The sequence below is a fragment of the Dermacentor variabilis genome, chromosome 1, assembly GCF_050947875.1.
Source record: "Dermacentor variabilis isolate Ectoservices chromosome 1, ASM5094787v1, whole genome shotgun sequence".
NCBI classification, from domain to species: domain Eukaryota; kingdom Metazoa; phylum Arthropoda; class Arachnida; order Ixodida; family Ixodidae; genus Dermacentor; species Dermacentor variabilis.
Window position 1 is genome coordinate 260572532 of NC_134568.1, and position 20219 is coordinate 260592750.

General features: G+C 40.2%; 1 protein-coding gene across 1 annotated transcript in view; it reads left to right on the forward strand.

The window, feature by feature from the left end:
• jub (LIM domain-containing protein jub) overlaps positions 1-20219 on the forward strand; it is a 74693-nt gene that overhangs the window by 50000 nt on the left and 4474 nt on the right. Inside the window, exons 2-9 of the mRNA XM_075674015.1 lie at positions 1133-1234; positions 2405-2472; positions 3615-3677; positions 5844-5974; positions 10477-10528; positions 10601-10669; positions 13937-14071; positions 19534-19601. Of these exons, the coding sequence (XP_075530130.1) occupies positions 1133-1234; positions 2405-2472; positions 3615-3677; positions 5844-5974; positions 10477-10528; positions 10601-10669; positions 13937-14071; positions 19534-19578 (665 nt within the window). The 3' untranslated portion in view covers positions 19579-19601. The remainder of the gene's footprint in view (positions 1-1132; positions 1235-2404; positions 2473-3614; positions 3678-5843; positions 5975-10476; positions 10529-10600; positions 10670-13936; positions 14072-19533; positions 19602-20219) is intronic.

A 20219-nucleotide genomic window follows, 5' to 3' on the forward strand; every position in this document is an offset into this window, starting at 1 on the left:
AAGATAATTTTTCACTAGCATTTACTATATGATAAAATGTAAAATATCTTCTCTTTATTTTTGTACTGGTTTTGTCATGCCTCTGTAAAAAAATCCTCTTTCCTTCAAAGAAATAATACGAGGTCAGTATCAGTCTAAGTGTTGTTAGTTTACATAAATCATGCACCAGTCACCTACAAGCTAGAGCGTTGAAATTGACTTACACAGTATAAATAATGAAAAAGCCATGCTGGAGATAAAGCCACTAGGAAATACTAACGTGCATTTATACTCATTGCTACAGCCTGCGGCACGATCAGAGATCGTTGTTCGAAACGTGCGTTCAGTTTGCATTCAGTTTCACCTCACACGATTGGCCTAGGCCCTGCCAACGGGGCGTCACGTTGGCGGGGCTTAGGCCAATCCCGTGAGGCGAAACTGTACGCAAACTGGACGCGCGTTTCGAACAGCGATCTCCGGTCGTGCCCTGAATGCACTGTTTTCATAATCTGACAGGTGACTACTCAAGCAGTGATACTGTATTCTCAAGATGCTGTGATGCCATTGACATCAAAATTGAGACTGAACAGCCCACAGCACGTAATAAAGTAAAAGCTCATATTTACCCTGCACTTGCAGTGTGGGCCTGAATTACCATACTTCATTAGTTTGCCGTTACAATACTTTTCATGTCATAACTGATGCAAGTAGTTAATGTGCTTTTGGTCTGATTGGCCCCAAGTGTGGCAGTGTTATCTTGGAGCTCGAGACTGAGTATCACTTCATATTTTCCTCAGCTGTATAAGACCAGTTTATTCTTGTTCTCCTTTGAGCACAGTTTGTATGCCAGCACATTGTAAGCTGAGCAGTGAATTTACCTGCCCGATGGAATTTGCTAGACGGTACGCAACACCCTTTCTGTTTCCTGTCTTCCTAATGCTCCCTAGTAGGCTTACTGGAGCCTTCCTCTCTCTTTATTCTTCTTATTCTTCATGATTTCTCAGTCTTCCTTTCCCATGCCCTTCTTATTCCCCTCTCTTTCGAGGCAGGCAGGCATTGTGCCCCTTTCCAGAGGCAATTGTAAGTCTGTCTGCAACTCTTTCATTTATATTTTTCACTCCACATAATAAATAATAATGTTCATTCTGTTCAGGTATCTGCCATACATGTGGTGAAAAGGTGACAGGTGCTGGCCAGGCCTGTCAAGCAATGGGCAACCTCTACCACACTAACTGCTTCATCTGCTGTTCATGTGGTAAGGAAACTGTTTTGCTGAGCATTGTAACTCAGTACTAGAATTTACTGGAATGTGTGGCCTATAGTGAGAAACTACCAGCCCCCCCTCCCCCCCTTTTTTTTCTTCTTCTGGTGTTGCTCCAATTGCCTAAGGCACATTCTCTTCTTTCATTGAAAGGAGCCCTCAGGTACCAACTCATTTGCATAGAAGATGCCACTTGAAGTGTGAAAGGCTGAAACACCTCACTGCATTATCAAATGCCACATAGCCTGGCACAAGAATTAAGAACTGGCACACTGATGTTTAGTTCCTCGATTTCACGATTTAAAATTTGTGTCCTTGTGTCAAAAATGTACCTTATTCTCAAATGATGACGTGAGATTCTGCTGGATTTGGGGAAAATTTTATGCTTTGAAGATGTATCAGAAATAATATTTCACAAAATGTGCATACATTCATTTTGAAAACAAGGCACAGATCTTTGAGGTGGCTCAATTTCAGTGAAATTTGTGTAATTCATTTTGCTGGGCACCATGCTCATATATACCAAACAGCATGACAAAGCATTTTGCAGTTTTTCCACATATTAATTATTTGTGTGCGTAGTGCCGGTGAGTACCCTCGAATGGATGGCTTATACTAGCAACTGTATACTTGCTATGCATGACATTGTTGCAGGAGCAACAGCACGGGCTTTGGTACCTTGTAAACCTATCATTAAGCAAAGTAAACGTGGCCCTTATTGCCATGAGCGACTACATTAAACTTAGAGTTGAATTGCATTCAACAGCTTAAACACAGAAGCAGTTTTCTGGGCCTCCCTGTTTATTTTTTAGTTTCAGTGTAGTGTTTTTTGCTTAAAATGATTTCTGTGCTACTATAAAAATTCAGCTGCCTCATGCATGACAAAAGGCACATAGAAATTCAAAACAACTTCTCTGATATGGTCAGAAGTTTACCTTTAAAAATTTGAAACTTGTTCAAAAATTTTGCGGTGTTTGAATCGGAAGCCCAATAATGCAAGACTTCTCAAGTGTCTGTGCCAAACATTCTTTAGCAGCCAAGCACAGCCTTTCCTTGTTGAAAGCCCCAGGAAATTACTTGAAGTAGTATAGAGCATTGAATGGATTTAACTTAGACGTAAGTTGACTAATTTAATGTTTCTGACAAGACATTTTCTATTTGCAGGGCGTGCTCTGAGAGGCAAAGCATTCTATAACGTACATGGCAAGGTGTACTGTGAAGAGGACTACCTGGTCTGTATCCTTTCTCCACATCCCTTTGTTATGTCCTTGTTACTTGGACAAATTTTGCATAGCCCCAATTGGGAAAAATGGATTGTTGAGCTAGTTGTTTCAGCTTAATCCAGTTGCCACCCTTTGACTAAGCTAATTTTTATGAATCCAAAGTTACATCTGAGTGGTTCAGTCTAAACATTCAAGGTGTTCCCAACATTGCTAAACAGTGTTCTGCACGCATACAGCTTACACACAAAGTGCCTGTTGAAGGAATAGAAAATGCTTTCTTCGCTTATTTTTCAACATAATGTTTGTTGGAACTTTGAGCCCCATTCAAACTAACAAACTTCCTTATCACTCCTCGCACCTGAAGCTTGTCAAATTAGCAGTAGTGAACTACAGGATAGGTCCGACTCGTGCATGTCCTGCAACTTGTGTTTAATGTCAGCAATGTGGTGCACTTGGCTATTCTATTTTAATTTTACAGTGAGGTTCCTCTTTATGACGCAGCCAGAAAGTCCTGGCAGGTGCATTTGAAATTTTGTGGTTTTCCCATTCACGCAGCAGAATGTATAACTATGTAACATGCTCGTCACATATATTTGGAAACTGCAGTAACTTTCTATCTGGGCATGCAGTGACAGAAAACAGTATTTCTTGAACTTTTTGCAAATTCTTGACAGGCATTTTAAGGGTCGATAACTTTGTTGCTTGGTGGCAGTAGGTGCACCTCTTTCACGTGAATGTATCCGCGCCCACCTAATGAAGTGAGGCTCTTGCTTTAAACATACTGTGCCATTTATATAACTGTGCATGCTCACCTATTACATTATTAGTGTGCTTGTTCCTGCATGACTGTGATTAAATGACAGTGTGTATATGCCACATTTTGCATACCACAATATCCATGCAAGAATTGATAAACAGGTGCTGTCCACTTGAGTCTAGCCGGGTGGTTTTGTTTTTGCCACATAGCACGGCACCAGTGGCCATGCAGATTTCAGCTATCTCGTCAATGAGCTGAAAATAAATAATGCAAATCAATCTACTTGTGCATTAGTCACATTTAATGTACACTTTCATTAAATTTCGTTTCACTTGTGAGTTTTTGCCATAATTTCACAAAGTTTTGGTTTCACGTTCTTCTGCCTCTTTTGCAGTACTCTGGCTTTCAGCAAACTGCAGAGAAGTGTGCAGTGTGTGGACACTTGATTATGGAAATGGTAAGGGCACCAGTTAGCATTTAACAATAGGATTTACAGCTCTGTCGTCTAGGCATGCTGTCAGCTGCGGTGGATGCACTTGACAGCATGGGCACTCTCTTGTGCAATGTTGCATGGGGCTATCAGTGTTGAAGGCCAATTTGTTTATTTATTTGTTTGTTTATAATACTTTCCAGGCCCGAAGGCTATACAGAAAGGAGTGGTATACATGAATAACAGACATACATGTGCAGTATTAAAGTTTTAACACAATGTGTTGTTTACGGCTGTTATGAAACTTGCATTTTCCGAAATAGTGGTGATGAAAGCAGGCAGGCAGTTCCAATCCAGACTTGCTCTTGGAATAAAGGAATCGTAGCACAACTTTGTTCGACAAGGCGGTACACCAACTTAAAGTTTGTGATCACAACGGGATGATATGTATGATGGACGTGTTATAAGTTCATTTAGAGTGGGGCTGACATTATAGATCTGATGAAAAAGACACAATCATGCACATTTACGACGGGGTGAGAGTTCATGTAGCCTATGGTATGTTTCATAGATGTAGCAGTGGTGTAACGAGAATAATTAGACAATAGAAAATGAGAAGCACTATTTTGAATACTTTCAGTGAGTTGTATTAGACTACTTGGAATTTAAAACGAGGCAAGAGATAAACACCAGTAAAAGAAGGACAGAGACAGGGCACTTCTTTTACTTCCTTTACTTCATCCTTCTTTTACTGGTGTTCCGTCTTTTGCGCTGTTCTAAATTCCAAGTATTTCTTACCAACTCCCCCAAGCATCTATTTCAGCTGTATTAGAGTAGTTTGGGAAGGGTCCCAGATTGTCGAAGCATACTCTAGTTTAGAGTGAACAAGTGTTTTGTAGAGGTCTAGTTTAAGTTCACTCGATGCAGTTTTAAAGGTACGACGTAGCTAACCTAGTGCACGATTGTCATTGTTAATCACATATTCAATGTCTACATTCCATGTAAGGTTATTGGTGATATAAAGCCCAAGATACTTGTAGGAGTCTATTAATAGAGTCTAAGTCTGGTACCATTGATGATATAAGGAAGTGTGTTAGTATTGCTGCTTAGACTTCAAGATATATGCATAGATTTACATTTGTTAATAGCATTAAGGTTCCTATGCCGGTTGTTACACCATGAAGAAATTCCGTCAAGTTCACTGTGTAGTTTTACAAGAGTCATCACGGCTAGTAATTTTGTAGTTTACACAATCTGCAAATAATTTAATAAAAGAAAAGTGAACACTGTCTGGTTAGTCATTAATAAAAATGAAAAAGAACAGGTTCCCAAGAAAAGACTCTTGTGGTCCCCAAGATTACAAGTGCACAAGAGGAAGAAGAATTGTTCACTACTGTGTACTACAAATGACTTTGTACAAAGCTTTAATCCAAGAAAGAACATTTTTGTCATTCATTAAGCTTAAGAAAAAGTAAGTTGTGATAAGCAGTCTGACAAGCTTTAGCGAAGTCGAGATACATGCAATCGGTATCGAAACCAAAATAATAATTTGCAAATGAGTCGTTAGTAAAAGATAGTAGTTTGGTTTTGCAAGAAAACATTTTTCTAAAACCATCTTGACAGGAGGTAAACGATGAGTCCGATTCTAAAACGTTCACAACATGGAAAAAAAAAGATGTGTTCAAAGATCTTACGTGGAATGCTAGTAAAAGAGATTGGATGGAAGTTTTCGGGGGATTGGAGATTACCTGCCCTAACCTCTAGTCGCTGGGCAGGATTGAGTGCTGCAAAGATTGACAAAAATCTTGAACAATATTATGGACAAGTGCACACCTGTACACTGTAGAATTATTTTAATTGATCAAATCTAAACCTGGATGGAGAAGGTTTAAGGTTTTGGCTTAGTTAACACCAACCCGGTCAGTAAAGGTAAAGGTTGCTATTCCTATTTTTGATTCTCAGGTTTCACGCCAACTAGTGCATAGCTGATTGCCATAATTAATCATGGTTGAAAACTTGCAGAGTTTCATTGATTTCTAAAAACAGATAGTGAATTAAAGTTTTAATTGAATAAGCATGCATACATTTTGCTTTGTAAAGCCATCATATATAAGGATCAAGTTCTTTTTCTCCCAGTTTGCTGGGACTTAGCATTGATATTCCATTATACGTGAAAGTGCAATTTTGTTGTAGATTCTGCAAGCAATGGGGAAGTCTTACCATCCTGGCTGTTTCCGCTGTTGCATATGCAATGAATGCTTGGATGGTGTCCCATTCACAATTGACATGGACAACAAGATATACTGTGTCAACGACTACCACAAGTCAGTTTCCGTGTTCTTTTTTTTCTTTCTTTCTAGCTGTTCTTTCATGGCATTTTATTGTGTCTGCGCCTTCCTAGGAGTGTAGCTGACTGGGCTAGTTGGTGTTGCATCATTATTCGTGTGAAGCGCGAACATTTAATGGAGATGCATAAGGATGGGTGCTAGTTATTCTGTCTTCTTGTTTCTTTGTCTCCGTTAAACATTTGCACTTTCCACAAAAATGATGCTTTCTAGAAGATTACACAGAAAGTGAATTTTTGGTGCTGTCACTGACTATACACTAGAGCGGAGCGAATACCAAATTTTTCTCATACAAATTGAATACAAATAGTAAGTATCAAATATTGAATAGTCAACTGGAGATGCTTATACGTATCTACAGTGCGAATATTTGTTTCTACATAATTAGATGCCATACCTGTACTGACTAGTAAAAAATTACAGACAACCAGTCTTAAACATAAGCTGACTAATTGTGAATAAAAACTGCACGAATACTCCCTCAACATCTTTAAAGCTTTTTTGCAAACTAATTTTCTAATTAAGGATCCATGACTGCTTTATGGAATGGAGCTTTAAAAAAACACTAAATAAATGGTTTCTGGAAAAAGATAGGAAGTCATGGTAAAAAAAAGGAAAACAAAAAACAAGCTGCTGAAGGACTTGTGTGGTGTAAACATAGCGTATTTACTCGCGTAATGATCGCACTTGTGTAATGATCGCACCCCAAACTTGTCGCAGCGATACGTAGTGTGCCAAGTCTAGCTAATGATGATCGCGCTTACCATCTGTCGAATGCTGTCAAATGCCACGCGAACGACTCTTGAAGACATACCAAGCGGTCTTCTCGCACCAAACATTCTTAAGCAGATGCCCCATTTCATTCCTTTCATCACTTTCCGCACTTCCATGAAAAAAAGAAAGCTACAACCAAACTTCCCTTGGCTTTATTATTTGTAGGCTTTATAATGGTTGTGGTCAACAACAACAACAAAGGCGTCTTTTGATTCTTCTCATCTGCACTCATGGGCACGCAACAAATCGCAAGTGGCAACGATAGTAGCCACGTTTACACGGATATGTTAGAGGTGTACCCTATTCATACGCCGACGCTTGTAACACAGCTAAGATATTCGCCCACCCATAGCTGAAGCATGCTGTATGAAGATAGTAGTGAAGACAAATGCGGCAGTTTCCGCAGCGTGCCCGCCATGTGTTTGTATGTCACTGGCAGCTAAGCGCGCCCATCTCTATTTCTATCGTCTCAAAGTGGTGATAGCTACATTATTGCCGCAAATTTGCAGATACTAACAATATTATTCATTACTGATACGGAAGAAACTGTTTCAATGCGCGTAATGTACTCATGAGAAGAACAAAAATCGCATTCTGCACGTTCGGCATCCTCCGCTGGCCGCCATATTTGTTTTGGTGTCCCGCACTGTCACAGTGACAGCCGCCTGCTTGTTGACCAGCTGTCATTCCGCAGCAGATGCGGGATGAAGAAAAAATATATTTTTGTGGAAAATTTAACAGGCGTAATGATTGCACCCTTGAATTTGTGTCAATTTTTTTTTACAAAAAAGTGCGATCATTATGCGAGTAAATATGGTATGTAAAAGGGCCAGTTGCAATGAAAACATCTCTGGTCATAGCGTAAAAAATAAAAGTGATTAGACTGCCAAAAACACTAAACGACAGACAAGCAAAGCTCGCAGGTTATCATGTAGGCTTCTGCCACAGATCCGAAAACAAAACTTGCATTATACATTTTGTTTCTTCATGCCTTTGAAAACATTTGCTGTTGTTTCACTTCTGATAATGTGCAATACCTTGTTTAGCACATGAAGAGCAGTAACCAGACTTTACCGGTTGGTTGTTGCCAGATATTTGGTTAGTTTCAAGTATTTGAAGATATCTAATAATTCCTCTTCAAATACGAATATGAATAATTAGTGTCATGTATTCTATTCATGCTCGAAACTTAGAATATTCGCCCACCCCTAGTAGGTGCACACTGATCCAAGCAATAGTTAGTCCTTTTGTGAAATTGCATTTTGTAACACTGTCACTTGCATAAGCAAGTTTTACTGGTCACGTGAGATCATTTTTTCCTGTTCTCTTCTGTGCAGGCACTGTAATGCATCTTAGTACTATATAATTTTAGCTATGATGCATGCTTGAAGTGGTTTATTGTGTAGCCCATGGTACTCCGAGGCATCGCACACACACCTGAGCTGGCAGGTGATTTCTGAGTTGTTCGTTCGATGCTACGGCGAAGCAAGCAACCAAGTGCTTCTCGTCGTCTTCTTCCACCAGCACCATGCTTAGTGCCTTCAGTACAGTTATAATACAGTACATTGTATTGATTTTTATAAGGTCTCATACAGAATGCTTATAATTCAAAATGATATGTGGTGTTTGCAGGTGTATATGTTATGGCATTTATAGGTTTTTTCAATATGGAAGTCCCTTCAAACAGTGTCTAAAGTTGCATAAACTTGTGCTTCAGCAGACAATCATCACTGGAAGATAAGAGCATACATATTGGATTCTTACCTTCCAGAGCAGTGTATGTATAGCTGATACAGCCATGCAGTTTAAAGCATGCATTGGTACATAGCCACAGTGGTGATAAGATTGCAGCATTTTTTCCTTATAAGATATTATGCTTATAAGATACATGACAGTAGGGGATGGACAACAGGCTTCAAATACAGTGTGAAATATCTAAGATGTTGCAACAGTATTCAGCAGAAAGTGTTCTGTACTGAGAACTTATGGCTAATTCATATCAAAAGCAGGCTGGGAAGACCCATTGTAGACAATACGCGTGAGACTACCATGTACACATAACCAACATTACTTCAGCTTTTTGTGGCTTGCATGTAGTGCAGCACAAAACTCTGTCACAGTAGCAAAGTTCTTGACCTAAGACGTAATCACTGATGTCAACTTCTTTTAGAAGTTAAATTTTATGTACTGATGCACTGATTAGAGTATAAAGTTGTAAATGCTGTACATAAGTGTCAATATTAGAAAGCCCATGACCTAGATACCAATCCAGTGGAACAAGCATTTGTGCATAACTTTAATTTTCATGACATGATTTCTCAGTTTGCACTTTTGGTGTGGCATAACATGCTGTAAGTTATAAACAGTAGTCAGAACAAGGGGCACCGCTGAAGGAAACAAAGGGACTTGTTTTCCAAATCAAGACAAGTCCCCTTGCCGAAACATCTGCGCCAGAGACATCCCTTGTTTCCCCATTGTTTATCGCTTCAAGCATACATCTTCCTGTGAACCCCTGGATAAAATTCTTGAAGAAAAGGGGAGGAATCAAAGTCCGGGAAGAAAGGATAGAAATTTTAACCCAAGTCTGTGTACACTGTGCTGCCACTTCCTGCAGACCAGAATTCATTACTCTCTTGCACCTGTTTAGAGCAGGTCAACCCCAGTTGCCAGCAGTCAGTGAAGCCCATGCTGGGCTGCCAATTTGATGATGGGGCAGCTGACGAAAAAGCCACGGCGAGCAAACACTGGCAGCACGCATGCGATAAGAACAGGATGAGCACTGCCGCAGTTGTTCTTTCCTTCTTTCCACCAGTTCCATCAGTCCCTGGCAAAAGATGCCTGCCCCCTAGAAGCACTAAAATTTTGGTCTGTATTGGGGTGGGCATATGTACAAGTGCTTGGGTACAGTGTGCCAAGTCAGGTGTGAGCAATCTGCTGTTGAGGGAAGACATTACCCGAAGTCATGTTAATAAAAAGTGCGTAGAAATAGTATGTTTGCTTGGTTTTATTAAAAGGGCACTGAAACACTTTTTGAACGCAGTAAGAAAATGTTTCCTATCTGTAGACACTGCTGCTGTGAACATTCTAGAATAATTTTATTCCATTGCATGCAGTAAGGAGCCTACAGTGCTCTATATTAGATTGCTTGTCCCCCTCCTGCAGCTTTCAAGGCCGCCCACTTCTTTTCCTCCCCATGTGGCATCAAAGATGATGTTGCAGTGGGTGCGATAGCCCATATACACTGGCCATTGGGAGATTGTTTTAGTATGACCAAGAATTAATGGCTAGGGATAACTCGCATACACATGCACACCCTGCCTTCTAGAACCATTAAACCAGTAAGCAGCAGTTGCTAGTCCCGCCCATCCTCTCACCGCTGCTTCGTCACCCTCAGACACCTTTGTGAGACATCAACCTCGAAAGGTTACCATTAGCACACTACAGAAAGAAGGTAAAGAGAGGGGCATTGATGTTGGCAGCTGGAAGGAATTAATGAGGGGAATGGGGAAAGTAAACATTGCTCTTTTCCTTGAAAGGCACTAAATACATTTGAGCATGTTGCTCAGGTTTAAAGATAATGTGTTTCTTGACCTCTTAGAGACACAATGAATGGTACCGCTTGTTTTGAACATTAGCACTTAGGTGACATGCACGTATTCACTTCTACAGGATGTGTTTCTCTAGTTTCATTGTTGTTCTTGTTCCAGAATGTTCGCACCTAAGTGTGCAGCTTGTGGAAAGGCAATTACTCCTGTGGAGGTAAGCTGTCTGTCTGCCTTTTGTCTTGCGGCACCATTTGCACTCATCACGGTATATTATTCATTTGTACAGGGAACAGATGAAACTGTTCGGGTTGTTTCAATGGACAAGGATTTCCATGTGGATTGCTATGTTTGTGAGGTAATGTGAATTCTTATGTGGGCATTTTACTCTAACTTGGTTGATGTTCATGCAACATTTAAAAGCTTGTGAGAACTTGAGAGGGATGCTTTTCATGCAGTGCTTTTGTGTACTTTCTCACGTAGATTTTTGCAGTGCTTAGCAATTTTTTGTATTCCATAAGGGATAAGAGGGGACCATCCACTATCACTTTCTTTTAGGAATGCGGAGCATACCCTTTCTTTTTCATTTGTTATCTACATTTCACCCGAGGTCATTACCGCAAGGAGTTACAATAAAAACATTTGGTCTGCACCAAGTGAGACAGTGAATTGAAGTGGTGCAGATCCAAAAATGCATTCTTAATGGAACATAATACACATAGTTTGAATATAACATTTCACTGTGAGAAAAATATTACACATAACATATATAGCATAACAGAATACAGATAATTTGTTGAATGTAGTGGCGCAGGATACATGAAAAGTAGTAAAAATAAAAGGTAACTAAATAATCTGCTATGGCAGTATCTGCAAATGCTAGTTCAGTGTATCAAAAGCACTGAGCTGCCATTTGCCTCACCTTTCTAGTGGTGCCTCATATGTTACATCAAATGAGAATTTGAAAGTGAGAATGGCTATTATTCCCTGCTAAAGTAATCGAGGCTTCATTATGCAACTACTGGTTCATTGGCCACTTGTTATAATGAGAAAACTTTGTATGCATGCTCTTTTAAGAAAAGATTTGGTGGCACTACGTATTCTCATTGTCCTCCCATAGCATTTTAATGCAGGCTGAGTTGTTATCAGCTGTTATAGTTGGTGTATTGAGTTTCTTAAAAAATTATATTGTAAAAGTACATTGTTCAAATGGTACAGATGCTTATTATAACATTTGTACCACTTGTACAATTGGTGCTCGTACAGTAACATTTCTTAAAGAGTCTTCTTTCTTTGTAGCTAGCTCACTCAGTCCCCTAGCTAAACATACCTAATGTCATAGCACTTGGTTAGCTTCACTAACTGTGTGGGACTAGACTTTGTATTGTCACTGCTTAAATACTTGTCACAATGTACAAGGCTGAAGTGGACTTCTGAAGTAGGCAGCAAGTGGGGATAAGTTTCTACCACGCGTATCGTTTACGTTTCCTAATGCTTATTACCATGTGCCATGCTTCATACAACACAAATAAAATTAAGGCCAAATTGAAGATCTGTTGCAACATTGAAACACATTATTTCGCGAGGGACTGCATGGTCATCAGTATGGAGGAATGCAAGATTGAATAAAAAAAACTTATTCAGATGAATTGTTTTGCACCATAAAAACCTCCTGTACATAATGACATTATGATACATTTTACTTTGGTGGTACTGAAACTTCTCATAACAGTAAGATTTCCAAAGGAGTAGAATTGTATAAACCATTTGGTTTGCCATACTTCAGCGAGGCTTTGTGTCTGATCATGTGTCTCACATACAGTGTCTCACATCAGGGATGTTGAAGGCACTCTAAAGACTAAAGGCCAACTGCAATAAAATTTGGGACCAAGTTAAAAGCCTAGCTTAAGATGGAATAGATATAGAATACAGTATATAGATACAGAAGAACCACCGTGAAAATCTCTATCTTTGAAATGCGAGTAGAAGCATCACGAAAAGCTAGCAGAAATAGCCATACGACAACAACACACACCATCATTATCGCTCACTGGAAGTGACGCATGACATAGAATTCACGACTCCTTGGCATGACCTCCGAGATAAGGCAGCACCCACGGCTTCTCTGACTTACGTCATAGTCATTAACACGAAAAGTATGTGTCGTCTGCTTACGTGATCTTTAGTGGCTGCTTATAAGAAAATTATACAGTTAAGAGCACCGCGTCTTTGCCAAGATTGCTTCAGTGGTATGTACTACTCACTTATAACCAGTTTAGCCCAAGTTATACTTTGTTTCAGTTCGCATATAAAGGAGGTGCCAGTGATAACCTTCCCACCTTTAGAATGTTTGCTGGTATCTCACTGCCATCTGCAGTTCACATTTGCTTGATTACCATGAGAAATTGCACCCAATGCCCCCACTCGTCAGGTGCCACTGGCATACACTGAGCGGCAAGGTTTGGTTGTATGTAGGTGTGTGCAAATGTTAAAAAACTTGGAATACAAACTAAATACTTCTGTCTCAAATCGCAGTATTCAATTTTTAAAATGTGCTATTCTTTAGAATATTCAATTATAACTGAATGTCTTGGTTATTACGATTGTTAAAGCCTGCTTGCCATGCAAATGCTACCAGTCGCTGAAAGACCCTCACCAGAAACTGTGTTTATGTTTCACAAGTTACATGTTTACAAGATGCCCAATTGGACAGACTTCCAAGTAGCATTGCATGTATGAAAGAAAGGTGATCGTTTTAACGTGAAGCATTATTTAGCTCATCCCATGCATCTGACAGTATGTGGGTTCCTGTGTCGCATCGTTTCGGGCCTCTTCTATAAAAAGGAATTCAAGTGTCTGATGGTTGGGTCAACCTCCAGTGCAGCAGCCCAATTTTCTCATCTTTAGGCCACGATCATCGCACGAATACTTCTCTTGTGCCAACGCAAACTAGCTCTTTCGAATGTCTTGCATATGCGGCACTACACCTAGCATGAGCAACAGCATGTGTGCACACCAGTTTCTCTTCAGCCACAAACTCGGGAACGAAATGCGCGAGTGATAATTGGACTTGCCATTGTCTTTGGTGTGTGTCGCGTCTCATATCAAGAAGTTCCTTATAAAAGTGAGAACATGCTGGTTTCGCATATTTTTTCCGCATGGCTGCTAGCGTGTTGAGACGTGTTAGATTGTACTGCCATAAGGATCGGCCCAATTTGTAATGAAAGAGATTGTGGTGTTTCTACATAGAAGTACAAAAAATAAGTAGTCATGTGATCGCCATCATACTGCCTTGACCGTTTTCTCACACATACACAATTGCTTGACATTCACAAAAACATTGGTGTGTCTAGGACCCCAAACGGGGCTAGAAAGCTAGCTACCTGTAAAATGCTTCGCGTAACATTGATTCCGACAGTGGATTTCATTTGCATAATTTTTTAAACTATCTTTGCTCTCCGTGTTTCCTTTCTTAGATGTAGAATCCAGAAGAATCATTTGTGTACGATTCGATATACAGAGCTCAAAATTAAAAAAATATATATCTCTGAAATCGTAGAGAAATTTTACTGTTTGGATATCCCAAGTTGCATGCTCAGGGTAGTGTGGTCTACTGGCATTTCAGGAGTGCAGCCTGCAGCTGACGGATGAGCGGGACAAGCGGTGCTACCCACTGGATGGCCACTTGCTGTGCCAGGGTTGTCATGTACGAAGGCTGCAGGCGCAAGGCTCTGTGGCTCGAGGGGAGCCACCTCCTCAGGTGAAGATCCCCACCTTGAGCTACTGATCCACATTGCTGATTCATGTTTGCTATTGAGCCATTGACCTGCATTTGTTGAGAGAGAGGACGAGAGAGAAATAACATATATTAGTCCCAAAGGAACTAAAGCCCCAGTTCGGCCCTTCTGGCCCAGCACGTTCTTGACGTGCTGCACCAGAAGTGACCACCATAGCTCTTCAAACTTTCTGGGGGGAATGGTCCACTCCCCCCAGCTGCTGGGATGCTGGTTGGTTGGTAGTTTAAGAAGTATTGTCTTTCTGAAGATTGAGTTGGCAGGGCACTTCCACAAGGTGTATTTACTGGATAGGCCCCGCAGTGTTTGCAAGTAGGGGAGCCTAGGTCAGCTACTGTAGGATCCCAGGCAGAGCCATTGGCACGTTAGACATGCTAAATACAAATTTTGTGCCTTTCACAGCATGGCTATTGGATTAAAGGTTGACACTCACAGTGTTTGTGTTAATGCCAGCCTACTGCCAGTCTGCTATCTGAACTTTGTGCAATTTGATTAGTTGTCTGCACCTGCCTGATTTCATCATGGTCGGATTGTTTGTCTGTGTTTCAAGCATCGCCATCTTATTGCCCTGCACACAGCAGTTATACAGTTGTGTTAAGTGAGTGACCAGCTATATAAAATACATTTGTTTACTGCTATTCTGTGTAAGTACATTGAAGAAAAGGGAATCATGCCGATGTGGGCACCAACACTGCATTTGTAGACACAAGTGCATTATCACACTCAGTTGCTAAAGTCATAGCAGATTGCTTCAATGAGTTATCCAAAGAGAAACACTTATAGCCATTTAATAACATATAATGTAGTCTGCCCCATCTTTCATGTAAGTAATCAGCTGCAGTTGAGAATTACTGAAGTCACTGGGGATTTGAAATGGCCAAGCTTACTTCATTGCATTGTGACTAAAAGCAGCTGTTTGTTATTGTTTTCATTGTGACTTTATTATCTGAATTCAGCTTTATAACACCCCAGTCAGATGGGCAAATATAGTGACACTTCGAGTGAATGCCACTTTGGCGGTGTTACTAGATGGGAAATGAAATTTTAATTCGGAATTGGTGGCATTGTGGATTGGTAAATCAGTCAGCATGTTATGTATTTGGTATATAGGCAATACTTGTAAAATAACATTGCCATGACCAATCATAGTGAGTAAAGACAAGACGACTGTGCGTGCAACACCCAAGCGAACACTGCACATCTGTAAGCTCTGAGAATGGGAAAGTGTCAATTGCTAAAAAATGACATGGCTTTTTTTTAGCAGAGAAAGAATGGAATTTCCATAAGCAAAGAGGCTTATAATATTTGCAGTCACAATAAAGTGGTTTCACAATTAGTGCTGACCATGTGTCAAGTATTTAATATGGGGCCGTATTCTGAAACGTTCGCCTTCCGCGAAAGTTTCGCCGCCGCAAAAGTCACATTCAATGAAATGTTTTATTTTATATGTATCAACAAACACTGCCGCGAAACAACGCATGTAAAACGCCACCAAAAAGGCTACTATAAACTACCGCCTATCTTATCTCTACTACACTCCACCACCAACCGAACGCCAAGAGACACCAAATAACGTTCATTTATTCAATACATGTCGAGAGCACCCATCGGCACCATGATGTTAAAATGATGTAGGCCGAAACTACTAGATGGCGCTGTTTCATTTCCGGTTTCGCTTAAATCTCCAATCAGAGCGCGCCATTGGCAGAGGCATGGCCAGGGCGAAACTTTCGCAGAGGCAAACGTTTCAGAATATGTCCCCTGGAACTCACATCTAGACAGCATACTTAAAAACTCGGCAAGAATTTCTAGAGTGCTCTGCAAACTCTTATTATGTGCTACAGAAAAAGTATTATAATTTGAGGTACAACTTCCTATTTCACCATTAACAAAATCGATGCATTTTAAAATGGGGGAATATAGCAAGCGCTAGTAGTAATGTACCAGTGGAAGGTCTTTATTGCTTCTTTGATTGCTTCTTTTCGCAGTTGTAGGATTTTACCCTTGCTCACAAATACCAAAATAGTGTAAAGCATAATAGTAATGTATTCCTAGCTTTGTGTACTTGAAACTCGGATGATTTATAAAGTTTTTTTCCAGAGTGATGTTTAGTGAACAGTGTGCTACTGCTACAAGTTCTGTTCTCTGCCTCATTCATTGTTGTCATTCCTTTCTCTTCTTTTAATTATGATCTAACTAATGCACTCTTTGAGAACAGTTCATGTTTTTGTCATATATGTATGTTTTGTTAATACCGTATTTACTCGCATAATGGTCACGCTCGCGTAATGATCGCACCCCGAACTTGCCGCAGCGATATGTCGTGTGCCAAGTGTAGCTAATAATGATCGCGCTTACCATCTGTCGAATGCTATGCGAACAACTCTTCAAGACAAACCAAGCGGTCTGCACCAAACATTCTTAAGCAGATGCCCCATTTAATTCCTTTCATCACCTTCCGCACTTCCATGACAAGAAAACAACCACACTTGCCTTTATTATGAGTAGGCTTTATAATGGTTGTGGTCAACAACAAAAAAGGCGCCTTTCGATTCTTCTCGTCTGCACTCGTAGGCATGCAACAAACCGCAAGCGGAAACGATAGCAGCCACGTTCACACTGATATATTACAAGTGTACTCTATTCATGTGCCGATGCTTGTAACACAGCTAAGATATTCACCCACCCTTAGCGGAAATGTGCCGTATTAGGATAGTAGTGAAGACAAATTCCGCAGTTTCCGCAGCATGCCCACCATGTGTTTCTATGTCACTGGCAGCTAAGCGCGCCCATCTGTTTCTGTCCCCTCAAAGTGGACGTGGCTACGTTATTGCAGCAAACTTGCCGATAGTAACGATATTATTCATGACAGATATAGAAGAAACTGTTTCAACGCGCGTAATGTACTTACGATAAGAAAAAAAAATTGCGTTCGGCGCGTTCATCTTGCTCCGCCGGCCGCCATTTTTGTTTTGGGGTCCCGCACTACATACAGCAGCAGCCGCCTATTTGTTGACCTGTTGCCATCCCGCAGCAAACGCAAAATAAAACAAAAATCATTTTTTGCCGGAAATTTAACTCTCGTAATGATCTCGCCCCTGAATTAGCGTCAATTCTTTTTGACAAAAAAGTGCTGCTATTATGCGAGTAAATACGGTAGTACATATTTTTTGCATTCACACTTAGTATTTATGCTTTTCTGCTTGTATTTCTGGTGTTCTCTTCTAGTTATGAATATTGTATGTGTGTTTATATTTTTTATTATTGTTCTTTTTTAGACTTAAGTGCACGGGCATACTATGTAATGGTGTTATTCCAATTGTACGTACATTTAATTTCGCTGTTATGTATTGGGATTTTCCTCCTCCCATGTCATACGCAGTGTAACCAGGAGCCCCGGATCCAGTCTAGCTACTGACTGTAGCTTTTTGTCTGATGTCCCTTCCATAACATAGGGGAATAATTCTAATTCTGACTTTATTTATTTTTGAAGTGTCGCTATTGAGGCTACACACTTTATTTATTTTATTTATTCGATACATACTGCCGGCCTGAGTGTCAGGCCTTGGGCAGGAGTGGGTAAACAATACAAGAATAAATTAATACAATGGTACAAAAATTCCTTATCAGCACCATCCTAACATTGCGCGTAACAGCACTCGGCACTGCACATAACAAAGTGAGCATTCGATATTGCAGCTCATATATATAAAGCAAGAAAGAATACAAGTGAAACAATACAAGGATACAAAAATTCCGCATAAACAGCATCCCAACGCCGCGCATGACAGCACTCGGCACTGCACATAACAAAGAGTATTCGATGTTACAGCTCAGAACGAACCCACACAAAAAACGCATGAACAAAAGACGCTTGATAAACAGAAGGCAATTACTTATTGCAAACGGTTTGACGAAGCAAAGTATGTTTGATGGACGCGATCGCCTGTGAGTGCATTCAACAGCTAGTGTCACTAATGGTACTCGAGGGCTCTAAACTTGCCCCTTTGAGAGAAGTATTACTGTCAAGCGGTTTCCAGACTTTCGCAAGTCTTGTAAACGCAGTTAGCTGCTAGGGAGATGAAAACAGCAGTATCACAGAGAGAACGTTGGGAGAAGCATGCCAGTTGTGGGACAGCTTTACTTACAACTAGTAATTTCGCATGAAAGCAAGCTTTCGTGTAGCTTTTCTGTAGGAAAATGTGTGTTGCACTAGTTGGTGCTTGTGTAAATTAGAGCTGCTGTGGTAACTTGCAAGGGGTGGGAGTACATTGCATTCATAAAAGCGCAGAAAAGGGGGCAGCTTTGGGCATTCAAGGCAGGCAAAAACACATTGCATTGAAGACAGGTTAGGAAACAGCACAGATATGAATAAACCCAGATTAATGGTGACCAGCTTGACTGCTTTAGCCGATGCCAGCAGGGGAAGACCATCAGTTTCTGAGAGCAAGCTTGAAAAGCTTCGAAGCCACACTTGTGAAGTTTAAAATGTCACTTCATACTTTGCAAAAACATGAAAAGAAAGGATCCTGGTGTAGAAGTCTTGCAGCTGACAAAGCCTTAGCATGTCAGTACATTTGGCATTGGCACCAGCAGTTTGCAAACACAATACTGTAATGGTGTGGGATGTAAAAATGCTTCTGTACTGAGCCTTGGGTACATATTAAAGAACACAGGATGGTCACAATTAATACAGAGCCCTTCACTCAGTGGCTCTCAGAGCCCCTGTGTTAATTTGTAACATTAAATCCAATCATTTAAACAATTTTGAGGTCACTTTTAGTGTTTCTAGTGGATGAGTGTAGGAAATAAAGTGGTAACATTACCAGAATATGTGAGTTTGATTTCTAGAAACAGAACCTGTGATCACTTCAGGACATCAGTGGCATATTGTTTTCATTATTTAACCAGCATTGGAAATGTTAAAAAAAAAAGAAAAAAAAAACTATTTGCTTGTGTTGTCGTAGTATTTTGGTACTAGCAGGTGAGGCCATAGAGATGATGAGAAATATAAACCTTTTAGTCTGAATTTTTCGATCTACTCTACAACATAATAATTTTTTCGAAGCTACTCATTTGTATCGCTTCACTTTTATTATTGCTGGGGTACAGAAAAATTTTCTACCGTAATTTTTGACACTTGTCATTATGAAGTGCAATGCATGCAGCATGCACTGACTGCTATGCTCCAACATTGGGCTTAGGAACATTAATTCCTTTGAAAAATGCCAAAAGCTTTACATTTATGAAATGTATTGTTAATTTCAGTTAACACTGCTTCTTTAACCTGCAAGTTAATATTGCTTCTTTAACCTGTGATGCACGTTTCAAAGCTTTTTTCGTGATGTTAAACACAGACACTTAACATGGACAGGGCCTTCGTATTTATTTCTGTTGTTGTTGTTTTTTCTTTCTTTCTTTCTTTTAGGGTGCACAAGCGCAGATTGTATGGAATGGAGCACAGCTACATTAGGCCTTGGCACATTTCTCTCTCAGGTAAGCAGTCGCAGTAGCCCAATCATGGCCGTATAGTTTTCAGTTTAAATCTTGCAATCCATAAAACATCACATTGCTTCAGCCATAATTGTAGTGGCTTTGACGGTGCAACACTGATCACCGTCTGTTATCACTGGCCAAAGTGTTTAAGCTGTCACAGGCAAACTTAAGGTGTTGATCAGATTTCTACGAAATTGATGGCAAACTGAGTTTAGCCCACATTCCCTGCAGATCATTGTTTTGTTGTTTCTTTTACTTTACTGTTACATTGTTCCCTGATATATCCCACAATAATTATTTATATATACCGAGTGTTTCATAAATAGGAGCACCAACTACAGACGACATCCCTTCCAGCTAAACCCATTGCTTGTTTAAGCTGAAATTTATGCACAGTGGTAGCATTTCACAGTGGGCTCACTTTAATAGTACATCTTCGTGCATTACTTACTTTTTTTGCAAAAATAAATCTGAGTGCGAATTGTGTGCAGTGAGGCCGAAAGGAAAATTGTATTTCGCTGCAATGAAGCAATGGCACCAACTCTCATTGCTACGGTGAAAAAGCCACGTTTTTGCCCGTAGCAATGACAGATGATGCCGCCATTGTAGTGACATAGA